The 15,831-nt window shown below is 37.7% G+C and overlaps 1 protein-coding gene across 1 annotated transcript; it reads left to right on the top strand.

Moving 5' to 3' along the window:
- Positions 1 to 2,253: 2,253 nt before the first annotated feature.
- On the top strand, positions 2,254 to 15,822 carry LOC144641500 (coronin-1B-like). Its single transcript, XM_078500501.1, has 10 exons — positions 2,254 to 2,654; positions 6,065 to 6,499; positions 7,461 to 7,580; positions 7,787 to 7,891; positions 9,328 to 9,534; positions 10,000 to 10,214; positions 10,819 to 11,011; positions 11,820 to 11,924; positions 12,737 to 12,861; positions 13,651 to 15,822. Exons 1-10 carry the CDS (start codon positions 2,442 to 2,444, stop codon positions 13,655 to 13,657), a joined length of 1,725 nt encoding a protein of 574 aa, XP_078356627.1. The 5' UTR covers positions 2,254 to 2,441; the 3' UTR covers positions 13,658 to 15,822.
- The last annotated feature ends 9 nt before the right edge of the window (positions 15,823 to 15,831 follow it).

Here is a 15,831-nt window from a genome sequence, read left to right as displayed (position 1 = left end):
CGCAGCTTATTTTTCCAAATTTTACTAATGTGCAACTCGTATAGGGATTTCTAATTTTCGCGATGAAGTTGTCCGGTGTAAATGACCCCTAAATGTGTCCTTGACTGCCTTGAAAGTGTTTGTGATCAAGCAAGTAATGTGCGGCTGAAAGCAAAAAATATAATTATGCAAGACCAACTGCGTGTGGTGTGGGAAATCTAATTAGTGGTTAACGTCATCGGTATGGAATTTCTGGCCGTGAATCGCAGACGTCTTTCTTCGTGTTTCGCTTTTCGTTGCGGGACGCGAATGAGAGGCGGCTGTATTCGCAGGCTAGCAACAATCGTATATAACATTTTTTCCCTCTCTCTCTCTCTCTTCCCAACTCCCCCTCCCTCCCCTTTCGACGCCTGCTACGCAGGCTAATAACAGTTAGAAATATGGAAAAGAAATACTATAGAAACAACTTGCTTGTTACTTGTATTTCCGTGGCGTTATGGGGTTGTTAAAAAGCGATTCCAGCAAGTTTTAAAACTACTGAGTCGTAAAACTAAAACTAAAGTAATCACTCAGGCCAATCACAAAGGCCACAGAAAATCCAGTGAACCAATCAAAACTCGAAACAACTATATGTAACCAATTTGAAGCGCGGGGAAACGCGTGTAAGCTAGTCACGATTGGTTTTGGTTTTACGTCTGATTGGATAAGGAAGTGGCGCGAGATTTTTAGACCAATCACTAGGCGTAGACGCGTAATAATGCAAAACCAAAGCAAATGCGAATTACTTTTAAACGTTACTGCTAGACAACTGCTAAGTTTCATATGGAAAGGAAAACAGTGAACTAATAAAACTCGCTGGAATCGTTTCTCATACAAACTGTTACATTTACGTTGTCACGCAATGTCAGGTAATGTTCACGACTCCAAGATTGGGATACCTGTGGAGTAAAACTGAATTTGTCTCTGGAGAAAGAGAACCAAACAGCCGGCCGCTAAAGCCTTACTGAAGTCGCCTTGTTTCGATAGCCAATCGTTTTAGCCAATCAACTGAGTTTTCATTGGGCCATATCTGCATGCATAAAGTTATAACGCTGATGATTGTGATGGTGTTGGTCTGGGGACTAATAAAGAAACCAACAAAACGGAGGAAACAAACAAAGAACAATATTTGCAGAAACAGACTGGCAGTCAAAGAACAAACACAACAGACAGAACAGGTAAACAAACAAACAGATGCCACACCCTTTTCTGCCACAAAATCAACACCTTGACAGACAAACGCAAACGGTCCTGGAATTTCCAAAAACCTCATCGAAGGGAGTTGCAACGATGTAACTCAGTAATGAGTATGTTTAGTATGTTGTTCACTGGTTAGAAAGAAGGGAAGTATTTCTTTCCTAAATGAAATTGGCGCCATGACTCACTGCATGACTGATAAGAAAAACAATTACAACTGTTTTCCCGCGGGTCAGGAATTCACTTAGCCATAACTACGTCAACAATCAACACAAAACCAATAACTTTGGACACGAGCATTAGCGCACGTCGCAGCGGTAAATACTCATTTATCTACCATGCCGCAGAATCAAATCAAACTTCCGTTTAAAAACACAACGACAGGTGAGATCATATTGAAATAGAGGCAAAGACCTTGTAAATTATAACCTTAGTTCTCTTTTTAGGTCGACAAAGAGTAAAAGTTATTGACATGGGTAATGATGAAAAAAAAAATGCGATAATCAAGGACAATACACGAATATAAACAACAATAACAATTTGATTTATCTCGTTTGTTCGGCTAACAAAAGTCAGTATCAGATACACTAGGGCAGACAGCTAATTTCCGATTACTGTATGAAGGAAAAAACACCGTATGTCTGAAAAATAAATAAATAAAAGATGACCTCGGACAGACGTAAACAACAGAATCGATAATATCAATGGCGCATGAACAGCAGTGAAATGGCTGCTATCATAATAAACAAAAAGAAACCTTTGTTTAGCATTTCTTGCAAATCATTTGAAATAAAATTAATGTTATCTACACACAATTTGTGATCCTATATCCTTATTTCATAACTCATAGACCAGACAGAGGGATAAGAAGTGTGATAAATCGTAAACAGTGACAGTCTAAAAAATTTTGACCCCACTTTGTCGAGAGAGCGGGAAGGAATGTTTTCGCGCGTGTTCAGTGAACCAATGACAATGAGTCTATTATTATGCATTCAGAAAATGACCAATCACCGTCCGGCTTTTATGGGCAGTGGAAGGAGGACGATAGATCTCACGCCAATAGAAGTAATTTTGAAAGACGGCTTGTGAAGTTTTTAGCGTCTTGAATTAAGTTGTTTGTTCAGAGCGGTGCATATGTAGCGTTAGAAGCCTTAAAGTGATACCTTAAGTCGGAAAGGGAACACGATCGGCTTTGTACAGCGAGGTTTCTTGGTGCTTTGGCGAACATGTCTTCTCGAGGTTCGTTTAAGGTTCCTCGCTCCTCCAAGTTTAAGCATGTGTTTGGGAACCCTTACAAGAAAGAAAGATGCTACGAAGCCATCAGATTGTCAACTAACACGACAGAAGGAGGCAGTCTTTGTGCAGTAAATCCTAAATTCCTTGCAGTAGTGGTAGAATCAAGCGGTGGAGGGACGTTTTTAGTGCTGCCGCTCGAACAGGTATGCTTGCATGGGTTTATTTATTTATTGTTTGCAAATCAATTTATCGTTTGCATGGCCTTAAAAGGCTATATGTATGCGTGTCGGTTTGCTGTTCAAATCACTAGTTTATTTGCTATTCGCCGAGTCTTTACAGGTATACTTTACTTAGTTGTATGCATGGCAAAATGCCTGTAAAATGTCGTGATCAATTTCACATCAGTGCGCGACCGAATCGAATCAAGCGTTACTGCATGTTTTCATTTTTGCTTGTCATAACAAAGAAGTTGCTGCCTGCTGGCTGCCATATCGACTGGTATTTAAGCCCCCAGTTTAGAATTTTCTAGCCTTGACGCTTACTCTTCGGTTTGCCTTAGTTTGAGTTTAAAATCTATTGTGTTTATGTCAAGTTTTTATATAGTGACGCAAAACTGCTCATTATGCGGGAATTCAAAGTTCATCGGTTATGGGAAAAGAAAACATATGTTTTCTCAGAACTTTGATTGATTCCCACACTAATACTTCATCAAGCCACAGGCAGGCCGTGTGAGACCAGCTTGTGCATTGCACGATGAGAAACCATTTAATTATATGTTTCCATATCTTTTATTTCGAACAACATGCTAAGATCTTTTCATTGTAGTTCATCCGTGTCTGAACAAATTATTTTTGTTCTTCATGCTAATTTGAGTTCTCGAATATGTATTTTCCGTAAGGTGTGACATTTAAGAGGTACTCGAGCGTGAAAATATGATAAAATTTGCTCTCTGGGCTGTTCTCGAGAGAGCAAATTCAAGCCAGGGTTGTTGTTGAATAAATTTATAATACAAAGCAGTCTTCAATTTGTCATTTTCACGTTTGGTTTTAGTGTCAACTTTTGTCAACTTTACACGCCATCATAATCTGGCTTTCTTGTAATTACATAAACATGAATAAATAAAAGCTTGCATTGTTGTGCAATGAACTGACAGGTTTTTTTCACAGGGTGATCACTAAAATGTTTTTGGTTGATTGCAAGATAAAATTTTGAATGGTCATGTCAAAGTTGTAAGATCTGACGATCAGACAGATAAGCTGCAGTGCAATAGAATGCCAAAAAGCTAGGGTAGCTAGTAGACTAAGTTGTGGTTTGTGACATATTTGTTTAATATTGTATATATTCCTATAGAGAAAAAAATATGCATTTCTTAATACTTTAGAAATGTAAATGAAATATTTTACGTCGAAAGAGGTATTAAAACTACAATATTATTGTAGGCTTGAGTGAAAAATTGCAAAAACAAGTCGTAACAAAGATGTCTTCATTTCCAAGCAGACTCAAGAGGTTATAAAGAAGAATGACGGGCGTTAGACTCGTTTCGTATAATAACTAACATTTAATTATTTTCTGGCATCACTACATATCTCAACAGTCTTTTTTATTCTATTTAAACGCAATTATGCCTACTGTCTTTGTCACATCACCTAGGTCGTGTTCTATTGGGATCAACCATTTTAGGTTGGTTGGGTTGGTTGTATTTTTTCGTGTTCTTTTGGGAAAGAACCGTTTTTGGTTGGTTTGGTTGATCAACTTTTTCAACCGGCATCAAACCAGGTTGAAACGGTTGATAAAGTATTGGTAGCGACCGCTGTCATTTTCGCAAGCTTTTTATAATTGCTGCTGCTGGGATCTTTGCTGCTCGCGACACTCGTAAACAACAAAAAGATGGCGAGTTTCGGTAGTTTCTCGTATAAAACACTTGACAGGGAAGAGGTTCAGGAATTAATGGCCGCCCAAATTGGCGAAAATGCAGCTGTCCCAGGCTGTTCGACAGGCAGCAGCAATGAGTCCGGAGGTTTCATGCGCTGGACGGACGAAAGTGCAAAACTTCTCATCATGAGCACGAACCCAAATTTTCAGATGTGAGTCTGGCAAATTTGTCACAACTTCTTCCACATATTCACAAATACGAACAGCAGGTGTTCGTTCGTTGTCTAAAAAATAAGCTGCTTATCCCTTTAGTTCATCGTCGGATTCATCTCTTAAAATATCTTCTTCTAAGACTTCGGAAAGTACAAAGGACACAACAGCACGACTACCGGCCGCCATGTTTACCTCGGCGTGTGAACATGGAAGTCTGGTAATGACTATTTCCAGGAGTTACCGCGTTTCAACCGAACAAGGTTGGAAAAGTGTTCTATTGAGAAACGTCAACCGTCTCAACCAAAACCGGTTGTGGTTGAAACGGTTGACCCCAATAGAACACGACCCTAGACTCTTCATTACACAGTAGTTTATATTATACCTGCGCCAGACACTATTAATGACAGTACAGTTTATGAAATGTAATTTGTGGGTTATATTGATGCTTCACAGCTGCTGGTCAGACATGAATTAACATCTCACATTTTTTTTTAAGTCTAAGTGCTACTCATCTTAGTTTTCTATGAGTGAATACCAAGTCAATTATTTGCAGGCCATTTGTCTGCTCTTTGACAAAGAGCAGACAATAATGAGTGGTATAATTGCTTACTAGAAAGAATGTAGAAAACACTATTATTTCATAGAATATTGATTCACAGAATAATATATCTAAATTTAATAAGGTCATTAAGCCAGGGCTAGGCAGGCTGTAGAATAATGTAACATTGGCCAAGTTTAACACTTGGTTGACTATTAGTTGGAAGTTAGCGAATTTTAAAAAGCTGAGGTTTCCGAGTGCTAGCCATTTGACTTTGCTGCGGCAAAGGGCTGGCGGTTTATTTATCTTTATCAATTTCCAGTTGCCCACTGATGCAGCACAACAGTTTCTTTAGAAAATAGTAACTTTGGCCAAAGTTAGTTTACTGTGTTTTTTTGTTAGTAGTAGAAATCATTCTGTTTCCTCTTATGTGCTTCAAATAACTGATTATAATTCAACATGGAAGAATACAATATTTATTTTTCCACCTTGTTGGTAGTCAGTGACAATGTGTGGATCCAGAAAATATCCATTTAGAATTGATTTATTGAAGGTTTGAATTGATAAAATTCAGCAAAAAACTGAGCGCGTGCTCCGATTTCCGTCTATTGATCAATAGATGGCACCTGTGTAGCCAATCAGATTGCACATTTTGCCAATAGTCAGCAGCTGGGTTATGCTAAACTCTCGTAGTGCCTCTCTTCACCCGTGTATGAATGAGAACTGGCGAATTTAATGCTTCCTAGGGGTTAACACTGCGATGGACTAGCATCCCATCCAGGGGGGAGTAGAAATAATACTAGTCTCTTCATGCTACCATAACTGGGATAAGCTCCAGCCTGATGGGCCACCAGGCTCGTATGCATAACCTTCTCTCCTGGACATGGGATGCTTAACTGTGTTGTGTGTTCATTTTTGTTTTTTGAGTGTAGGCCTTTAAAAATAACAATAAAAAATGCTACAATAAGAATTCTTTCACTTTAATCACAGGTTGGACGTGTACCTATAGATGCTCCTAAAGTCACAGGTCATGGCCGACCAGTGTTAGATATTGAATGGAACCCTTTCAATGATCAAGAAATAGCTTCCAGTTCTGAAGATGGCTCGATCAAAATATGGCACATTCCTGAAGACGGCCTTTCAATGGACCTTGATGAATATTTAGTTGATTTAAGGGGGCATTCACGTAAAGTTAACATTATTCGATGGCATCCCTGTGCAGAGGGTGTAATTGCTAGCGCTGCGTATGACAGTGAAGTGAGAATTTGGGACATTGTAGACGACAGAGAGGCTGCGACAATACTCAAGGGACATCCTGATATTATTTTTTCATTGTCTTTCAATTATAATGGGAGTTTACTAGCATCCACTTGTAAAGACAAGAAGATAAGAGTTATAGATCCCAGGGCTGGAAGACTTGTAGCAGTAAGTACAGGCATATCATTATTTATTCCTTAGGAAATTTAACTAGAGTAAAAAGAAATCCATCGCTGTGTGAGTCATATGAGGTCAAACCAAATGATTTCATTCTGATGGGGTAGCACTACCCTTAACTGGGCATTTGTCCACTTTGATTGCTTGATCCTCCAGTCTCACCAATCAGAAACTTTTAAAGCTTATGTATAATGCCACTTCCTATGACTCAACATTTGGGTTCAAAACCAGGGGTGTTCCTTACCTACTTAATGCTGCATGCCATCTGTAATATGGCCCTTTATGACTTACACCTTACAAAAAACATGTACCCTGTAGTTGTTGGTCATTGCATCTTTGATAAGTGATGATTCCCAATTTAGAGCTGTGCGTCTTCATTTGTTGGTGGTGAATCTTGGCTTCCAGGAGGCAAGGCAAGGCAAGGCAGGGCAAGGGACTGTTGTTGGACAAGGTGGCTGGACAGTCACAAGTCTTTACAGTCAAAAATTTGAAATCAGAAATATGGCTATTATTCTCTTTCAAGAAATAAATCATTTTCTCAGAAGCCATTTCAAGTCTGCATATTCAAGATTGCCTTGTTTCTTGATCCTCAAGACTTGAGACTTGATCCTCACGTCTCAAAATTCGAGTCACTTAAAGTTCGACACGCGAGGATGGAGTTTCAAGGACCGAGGCAAGACTGTCAACTTACTTTTAAGTGGTAGTGTACTTGATTTCTGCTCAGCTCGTTGAAACATCAGTAAACAACAGCAGTTCTTTCATGGATGATCACGCTATATGAACTAAAAAAATATGTGAAGGGAACCACAATATTATCAAATACCACAGGGAATCAAACTGAGAAAGACAATCTATATAAAAAGTCTGGAAAATCAAGGTATGGATAATATAAAAGTTCAGCTGTGGTTTTTTTTACTGACTAATTATAAGATGGTTGTGTTTGATTTTTCAGCATGGAGTGGGACATCCAGGAAACAAAAGCTCCCATGTTGTCTTTATGGGCGACATGAACATGCTTTTTTCAACAGGATTCTCAAGAATGAATGAGAGGCAAATAGCTATCTGGGATGTGGTAAGAATGCTGTTTTTATGAATACATCACTTTGTAGTGTCTGTTACGGCCAATTTCTCTGTACAATATGTAAATGCCAAGAAGATTGGTGATGAGACTTAAGAACAATCATCAATTTCTTTAACTTCCAGGTCCTGATATTCATTGATAATATATACCACCCACTTAATCAAAATCTTTGTTTGAACTTTACATTTTTCCATCAGAGAAACTTGAAGAAAGCTATTAAAATGGACACTGTTGATTCTTCATCTGGGGTTCTGCTTCCATTTTATGATCACGACACACGGATTGTTTATCTCGCTGGAAAGGTATGTTTCAAAATGTGCCACGCACAATAATCAAAGTCTGTATAAAGATCAATTGGAACACATGATCCTAGTTTCCATACCACGATTATTGCAGTTTACCAGGGCTGGGTAACTTGTTCAAAGCATGTTTAAGCTAACCCAGGATTAGCATGAATTAAGTTAACCTAAAACTGTACCTGTACCCGCTGTCGGAGGTAGTTTTTTATATTTTTTATTATTTTATTTTGTCTTTTCAATTTGTACTAAGTTTTGTCACATTGTGCAAGGCTTGTTTAATATTGTAATTCGTTTGTGTCTGTAGTATTGTAATTTATTTTTAGGTTCTTGTATGTAATATTGTCATAATGATTGTAATTTCTAAAAAAAAAATACCAAAAAAAATGAATGGAATCTTACAAAGGTAAGAGGCAGCAAGGCATGCGAGGCAGAAATCCCTGCTCCAAATAAAAGGCTAACTGCAAGCTACCTAAGCTAAATGTAAGCTAACCAGAATGCTATTTAGGCTAACCTGAGTGCCATTTTGGCTAACTGATAGAAGTGCTATTTAGGGAAACCGGAATGGACCGCACGCCTTGCTGCTTCACACTTTGTTATGACCCTGTGAATTTTGATTTCAGTTTTATAACTTTTCAGAGAGGTTTTCTGTTTATATTTTCTGTACTCCAGTTTTGATGGTGACTATTCTTAAACTCTACAAAACATAAACAATAAAAACACTTTTATACAAGGGAAGTTGAATCCTTGATCAACTTTTAATTCTTGGTTACTGTTAATTGGCTTTTAAACAACCCAGCACATGCACAGGAGTATAATTTGGCCTGTGTGTGTTTGGGGGGAAGGGGAGGGAAGTGGCTTTTAATAATAATAATAATAATAATAATAATAATAATAACATTTCTATAGCGCTATTTAGCTAATCTTTCATAGCGCTTTACAATCACTATGCTAAAAAATAAAAATAAAATATAAAAATACCTAACTAAATTAATCTATTGAGCTAAAATATCTACACATGCAGAGAGTGAAGTTTTAAAAGTTAAAAATTTAAAAACTAAAAATATCATGATTATTTAACTGGACTTAAAGTAAACATGTATAAGACTGCTTAGCTCCTCAAAAAGTTTTAATTTGCTTGCAATTTTCTAGCACAGTAATAAATATAATTTGGGTGACCTTATTACTAGGTGGAATGTCACTAGTTTGCTTGTAGTCAAGCTTTACCCTGGTTTGCTTGCGGTTTGCTTGAAGCTAGCTGTTTGTTTTTGGTTTTGTGTTAGTTAGCCAGGGCAATATACTATCGCCGTTCTGTCATTCCCGCCGAATAGGGTCACCCTATAATTCACTGTTCACAGTTGATCCTTGTAGCCTATGGAATACTTGACTCTTTAAGAACCTAAGCTATAGAACTTTATGTAATGTACCATGATTTCTTATAGGGAGATGGCAATGTCAGATATTACGAGCTGTCAGATTCTGAGCCATACTTCACTTTTCTCAATGAGTACCGCAGTTCATCGCCTCAGCGTGGTTTTGGTGTCATGCCAAAGAGAGGTCTTGATGTTACCTCTTGTGAGATCTACAGGTTTTATAAGTTGCACAATAACAACTTTGTGGAGCCAATTGCCATGACTGTTCCTAGAAGAGTAAGTACAGAATAAATTTACAGAGAATTGTAGATTTGAATTAGCTGGTTACATGCAAGTGCTCATTAATAAAATTAGTCCAGGTAGCCCATCTTTTGGCAACAAAGTTCATCCTTTCAGACCAGGAATGGGCCAAAGGGAAACCCATCCTTTATCCTGAGTTTTGTCATCACGCCTCTATTTAACAAATTCCTCAGTTACTGCAGGATGTTCAATCTTCAGGAATCAGCCCTAAGGAAGCCCATATCGACTAGGCTTCTGTAACCAACCCATCATCATTATATTCTATTACTGTTAACCCCCCCCCCCCCATCAAAGACAGAACCTTATCCACCAAAACACCCTCCTCTCTTGCACTGAGTTGTCAACCCTTCCCATGGGCTTGTCACAATTTGTGATCATGGTTCTTTTCTCAATGGACAGTATTAAGACATTAAGACGATAACTGCATTTTCTTATTTACAGCAAACTGGCGTAATTCAGCGAGACTTGTACCCATTAACCCCATCAAATGTACCTTCCATGAGAGCTCGGGAATGGATTGACCAGAGTTTAAATAGATATCCAAACTTAACGGACCTTCTAGAAGACTTTCCTCTTCAAGATGGTGAGATGGAAACCCGTGACATGAGAACAAGTGAACAGAGAGAAGCCTCTGGTGCAAGGCCAATAGCAACCAGGTACATGATTGTATAGTTGTATAAGTTAAGTAAAGTCAAACTACGGTAATCAACACAGGGCCAGCTAAGAGTTTGCAACAACCACAGCACAAATTTTAAATTTAAAAGAATTTGAGTCTGCTCTTAATCAGGCCAATCATTTTGGAGCAGCAAGATCGTTCTAAAGACATTATAACAGACAATTTTGATTGACTTCTAACTTAATAGGCCATTTCCAAGTTACTTTTTGCTTCTGTTTAGAGTCTACATACAAAACCATTTATATATGAAAATGAGTTTGATTTGCATGAAAATGAACTTGTAGGTGAAACTCGTTTTCGTATCAGTGGTTTTGCACATAGACTCTTGAACTCAGCTCTGTCTGCTCCAGCAAATAACAAAAAAAAAGTTTTACTCTAATGACAGAACAACTTCAACGTTATTTTAGCTGGGCAAAAGACTTATATTATTTAAGCTTTAATTTTAGAACTTTGCATAGCTACATGCAATCTGGTAGTAAAAGTACATAATAAATCTTGAAGTCTGCCTTGATTAATACCTTAATTCAAGTTTAATAAAAATATTTATTATTATTAAATTATAAATAATTATTGTTCTATGACAGAAGTCCAACCTCAGAATCTCCACCAAAATCACCAGTCAGAGTTAGCAGCAGAAATGAAGATCAGCGTTATGCACCTTCACCTGAGACAAACCATGTGCCGTCAAGAGGGCAGAATGGAGAGAGCGAAATCCAGTATGTTAAGGCAACTGAAGTATCAAGTAAACCAGACTCCAAACACAGAGATCCAATCCAGGTGAGAATCAATTGTAATTTATGGTCATACAGGGACGTCACTTAGGGCCAGCTGCCGGCTGGTTTAACCGGCTGAAATAGAACTTAAATCCAACTGAAATTTCACCACAGGTACCACGTCTGGGTTTGGGTCTGGCGTTGGGGGCCGGCCCCTGCCCTCTCCTCTCGGCGGCCCTCTCCTCCTCTGTGCGGGTCCGTCAGCCCCTCTCCTTCTCTTCACTCGCGCCGTGGCGGGGGGCCCTCCCCGGGCCCGGCCCGTCCGCGCGGTCCGTGGTCTCGGGGTGGTCGTCCCGCCCTCTCTGCCCGGCGTGTTCTCTCACTGTCCCCTCGGTTCTCTCTTTCCCCCTCTTTCCTCCTCCCCGCGTGATTTCACATGAAAACAAAGACTTCGATAAACTTTTAGAGGCGCCAAGGCTGGAAAAGCCAACTGGGCTTGTTGATGAGCCCGCTTAGTGTTTTCTTAGGTGCATCCCTGGTCATAATGACTTTTCAGTTGGCTAAGAGCCAACATTGTTTTCTTTCACCTCCTAAGAGCCTACATGGAAATTCTGGAGATCAGCGTGACATAATATTTTATTTATTTTATAGCTGTCTCATATGAGAGCAAAGACAAATAAAAAAGGATCTACTAACAGGGTCGTGAACAAGCTTTCAAGTTTCTACCCAATGTATAATATCTAAGAGTTCCGACACAATGGCTGGGCATCTTAGAAATTTGAAAATAATAACTAAAGTAGATGTACACATACCTCCTATGCAGCAGTAAATTAGCTAGTCATTCAGTCCCCTTTTGTTATGTTGTGTTCCAGGTCACAGCCAAAGCAGTAGTAAACAGTAGAGTATCGTCTTCAGAGAAGAGAAGGTCAGGTGGAGACAGACGCTCTGGAGATTTTTCAAATTGGGATATTGACACTGTAAGTTATTATGTGTCACAATTATCTTATTGTATGGATGTATACAGGGCCTGAAAAAAATTCCAGCTTGCCTTCAGACAAACAGCTCTCAAATTTTGCCTTACTCTATCATGATTTAGGAGACAACTTGCCTGGGCCCTTGCCCATCATGAGGCAGGTGACTTACCCAGCAGGAAAATCTACATTTACTTGTCCTAGATTGCTCATTAAACATTTTGTTTAGCTATGTTCCTTTACCCATCATGTTTGCTTGAACTCTGTGTAACTTGTGTTAGGTGCATTTACCTACAGGTGTGTATTGTGATTCTTTATAGTAATCCCTTGTCATTAGAGTTGAATGTCTAGTCATGGACATCTTTTTTCTTTTTTCCGAGTATTCAACTTGAGAACGCTTCTTCATTTACTTTCACTTTATTCAAGTTGCCATTTCACTTTACATTTATCCACATTTATTATTTAGACATATTTGAGCCTGCAGTTGGCAGGACATGTGTCACACATAAGAACCTAGTATATGACCTCGCTCACCACGAGTCTCCCATAGCTCAGTGGTTAGAGCGTCCAACCGGTATTCTGGAAGGTCATGGGTTCGACTCCCGTTGGGGGAACTCGGAAAATCTTTTTTCCGAGTATTCAACTTGAGAATGCTTCTTCGTTTACTGTCTAGTCATAAATTGGCTCAAAATGTTTAGGATTGCTACTGTGGTGTAGTGTATTTTTGATATATGTCTGTGCATGGAACAGCAAGGAATAAAAGGGTAACAAGGATACTAATAATGCTGCTAGACTTAGTTGTTTAATTGTTTTGACAGTTACGACTGGCATACAGTGACCAGAGAGATGAGATAGACTTCCTGACAACTCAGCTTAGAGCCAAAGATGAGAAAATAAGACAGCTTGAAAAAGAAAACCAATACTTACGGGAAAAATCCCAAAGGTGAATGAAATTTGTTGTTGTTGCTGTTGTTGTTGTCACTGTCACTGTCGTGTTTATACTTTTAAATGCTCGTGGAATTGCATGCGCTATGGTTGTTCAGTTCGACTTTATTAAAGCCCCATAACGCACGCAGCTTACATCACGTGTGGGTTTTATTGAGTAATAATGCACGATTTTGAATGTGTTACGTGCTTGAACTTTTAAGACCACTTGAGAAGTGTGAGAAGCACTCAGCTGCGCCTTGTGCTTCTTTATGCACTTCTCTCATGTTCTTAAAAATTCCCACGTGCTTATAATAACTCAACATTGCACTTGGCTGCATTTTTTATTTCTTTTTTAGTTCATGCATACATGTATGTTGTAGTTTACATGAAAATAAATTTCAGGTTAAAATTATTTAAGCTACAGTTTGATTTGTATTTTCCTTTTTCGAGATTTATAACCATATTATTTAAACAAACAAAAAAATCAAATCAAACTAGTTTAACTCGTTTTGACTTAAAATTCATTTTAAATTACAACACATCATAATACTATCATGTAGATGGCTTTCTTCTTTAAATCTTTTAATTTAAATACATCTTATGTGAAACTGTGTTTACATTTTCCTACTCTATCTTTAATTAAAACGAGCACTTATGGAAATCCTTTGCTTCAACTACATAAAATTTGGAATGTTTCTCTAATACTCCTGTTAGGTTACATAAAATTAATATGCACACCTTTTTCTATTTCCTAAATAAAAATGGTTTTCAATAACCATATGTGTTTTCTCTTTTGTGTTTTTAGGCATTAGAGAATGAGAAAATGCCAAATACAGCTTTAAAACAACAAAGAAAAATAGTAGCTGTTTAAAAAAGAAAATGGGTTTGTTTGCTGAATTATACAAACATTCTATAGATCCTATAAAACGCTAAGGGGCAGGCTTCCCTATATCTAAATGTATACTGTATGTAATATGTTACATCACGATTTATTTCTGTGAAATTATGTAGCCGAGGGTAACATTCTGCTAACGTTATTTATGTGTATGCTTCAAGAAACTCCTGTTATTTGTTTGTAGTTTTATCTACTTGTTACTAATTAAAGGAAAGGTTATAATTTTTTCTAATCATTGCATTCAAGAGGTAAGAGTGTAACTCACGTAAAAATGTGTAGTCTAACTAGTAAAGATAATGTGGAACCACATGTTCATTGTATTTTTTTAGGTAGGAATTATCCTTTAAATATTAAGACCACTGCTAAAAACACTTTAGAGTGCAAATTTAATTGCTAGATACTCAAAACTTGATTAGTTCAGTGAATCTAATATGTTTACGTTCAAAATGTGACCCACATTCTGTTTTCTATTGGTATATTAGGGGCAAAATTATCATTATCATTAAAAAAATTTCAGTCGATGTTACGATTACCAGTGAAGTGAAACAAAAGTCGAAGGACAGCAAACAATGCCAACTCCAAAATATTATTGTTAACCAACAATGACACTCAAAATGGGGCAGTGTGACCTAAAACATGCACGTCGACAGTGTGGATGCATGCCCTTTATCCCTGGTTTCCGTACTTTCATAATTATGCGCCGGCTTAGACAAGAACAGTAGCTTTAAAGTATTGTTTCTTCATATCCTAGTCACACCAGATAAACCGTACCAGTTTAGTTAAACCAGATTTAAAAAATCCCTGAAAAGTGGATTCATTCGTTGACGGAATGAAGTGTTTTCAAAACCATCTTTCAAACAGTTTCTGGGGCGAGAAGGATATTGACAATAATTCAGTAACAGAAGGGTTCGTTGGGTGGTGCATTAATTGAGGTTATGTTGTTTTTATCTTATCAATATTGATTAAATTAACACTATTAAAGACGGGTTAATAGATAAATGATATTTCTGTTGGTAAAAATTGTCTTGTTCCCAGACGCGAGACACCACAGTTTTAATTCGGCGCTGTAGGTTGGGAGTGGGGTCGAGTTTGTAGTTTGTGTTCCCGTTTTCCAGTTTCTCATTTTCAAGGAAATGGAACCCTTTATAGAAAAAAGTAGAATTATAAAATCATGAATGTAATAAATTCTTAGCCAGCCTAGTCTAACAAATTCTAAATTCCCTTTACTAGTGAAATAAAGTTTTTAGCAAATTAAACATGTTAAAAGCCCATGTCATTTTATTCAAATTGTGTTGACACGTTGTGTGGAAACCCGAGTCAGAAAAATGTAGTTTCTATTCAGTTACCTTGTGAGGTTATTTTTTATCTCATGGAATCACGAAAAGTTGTATTTCGTACCATGTTGCAAACACTTCTTTTTAGACTGTTACGACCGTACACGATTTGAAACCTTCCAATTGCTTTCTTGTGGTATACCGTTAATATACTGCCCATGTTTTAATTGTTTTTTTTTTTTTCCTTTTTTACGAAAAAGTCACACATGTATTAGTGTTATATAACGTTGCGGTAAGATAGTGGCAGTATACTTCAAGAAAGCATATTTCAAGAAAGCATTTTCATCCTCTGTGAACTTTTTGGCGGGAAAATACTGAAAGCCGCGACGGACGCTAAATCTGGCGGGAAAACACTGTCGCATACAACCTGTGTAAAAATGCTACTGGTAGCGGTTTTGATTGGTTGTTTCCATTGCCTGTGCCATGTCGGTTAATGTCTAGTTGCTTAAGGTGTCACTCAAAAATGTTTACATTGACTGTGTGTTTTCAGGTTTCATTTTATCACGTTGCTGTTTGTTTAATAATGCCGCAAGTTGTTGTATTTATTATTTTATGACAGGGTAGTAGCACGTCATAGGTCGTAAATAAATCATTATGATTAAAAAAGGGAATAGAGTAATTGATTCGTATCGTAGGTTCTATTAGATTTCTTAACGCTCCATAATTATAGTATGCCTCTTATAAACTTTGTAAACCAATGGTATTTTAGTTTAACTAATAAAACGTTACAAACGTACTTTTTTGTGGAGTTGTGTGT

Source organism: Oculina patagonica, chromosome 2 (assembly GCF_052425735.1).
Source record: "Oculina patagonica isolate OP01 chromosome 2, crgOcupat, whole genome shotgun sequence".
NCBI classification, from domain to species: Eukaryota; Metazoa; Cnidaria; class Anthozoa; order Scleractinia; family Oculinidae; genus Oculina; species Oculina patagonica.
Note: the sequence above shows the minus strand (reverse complement) of the source record. Positions and strands in the feature narration are given on the sequence as shown.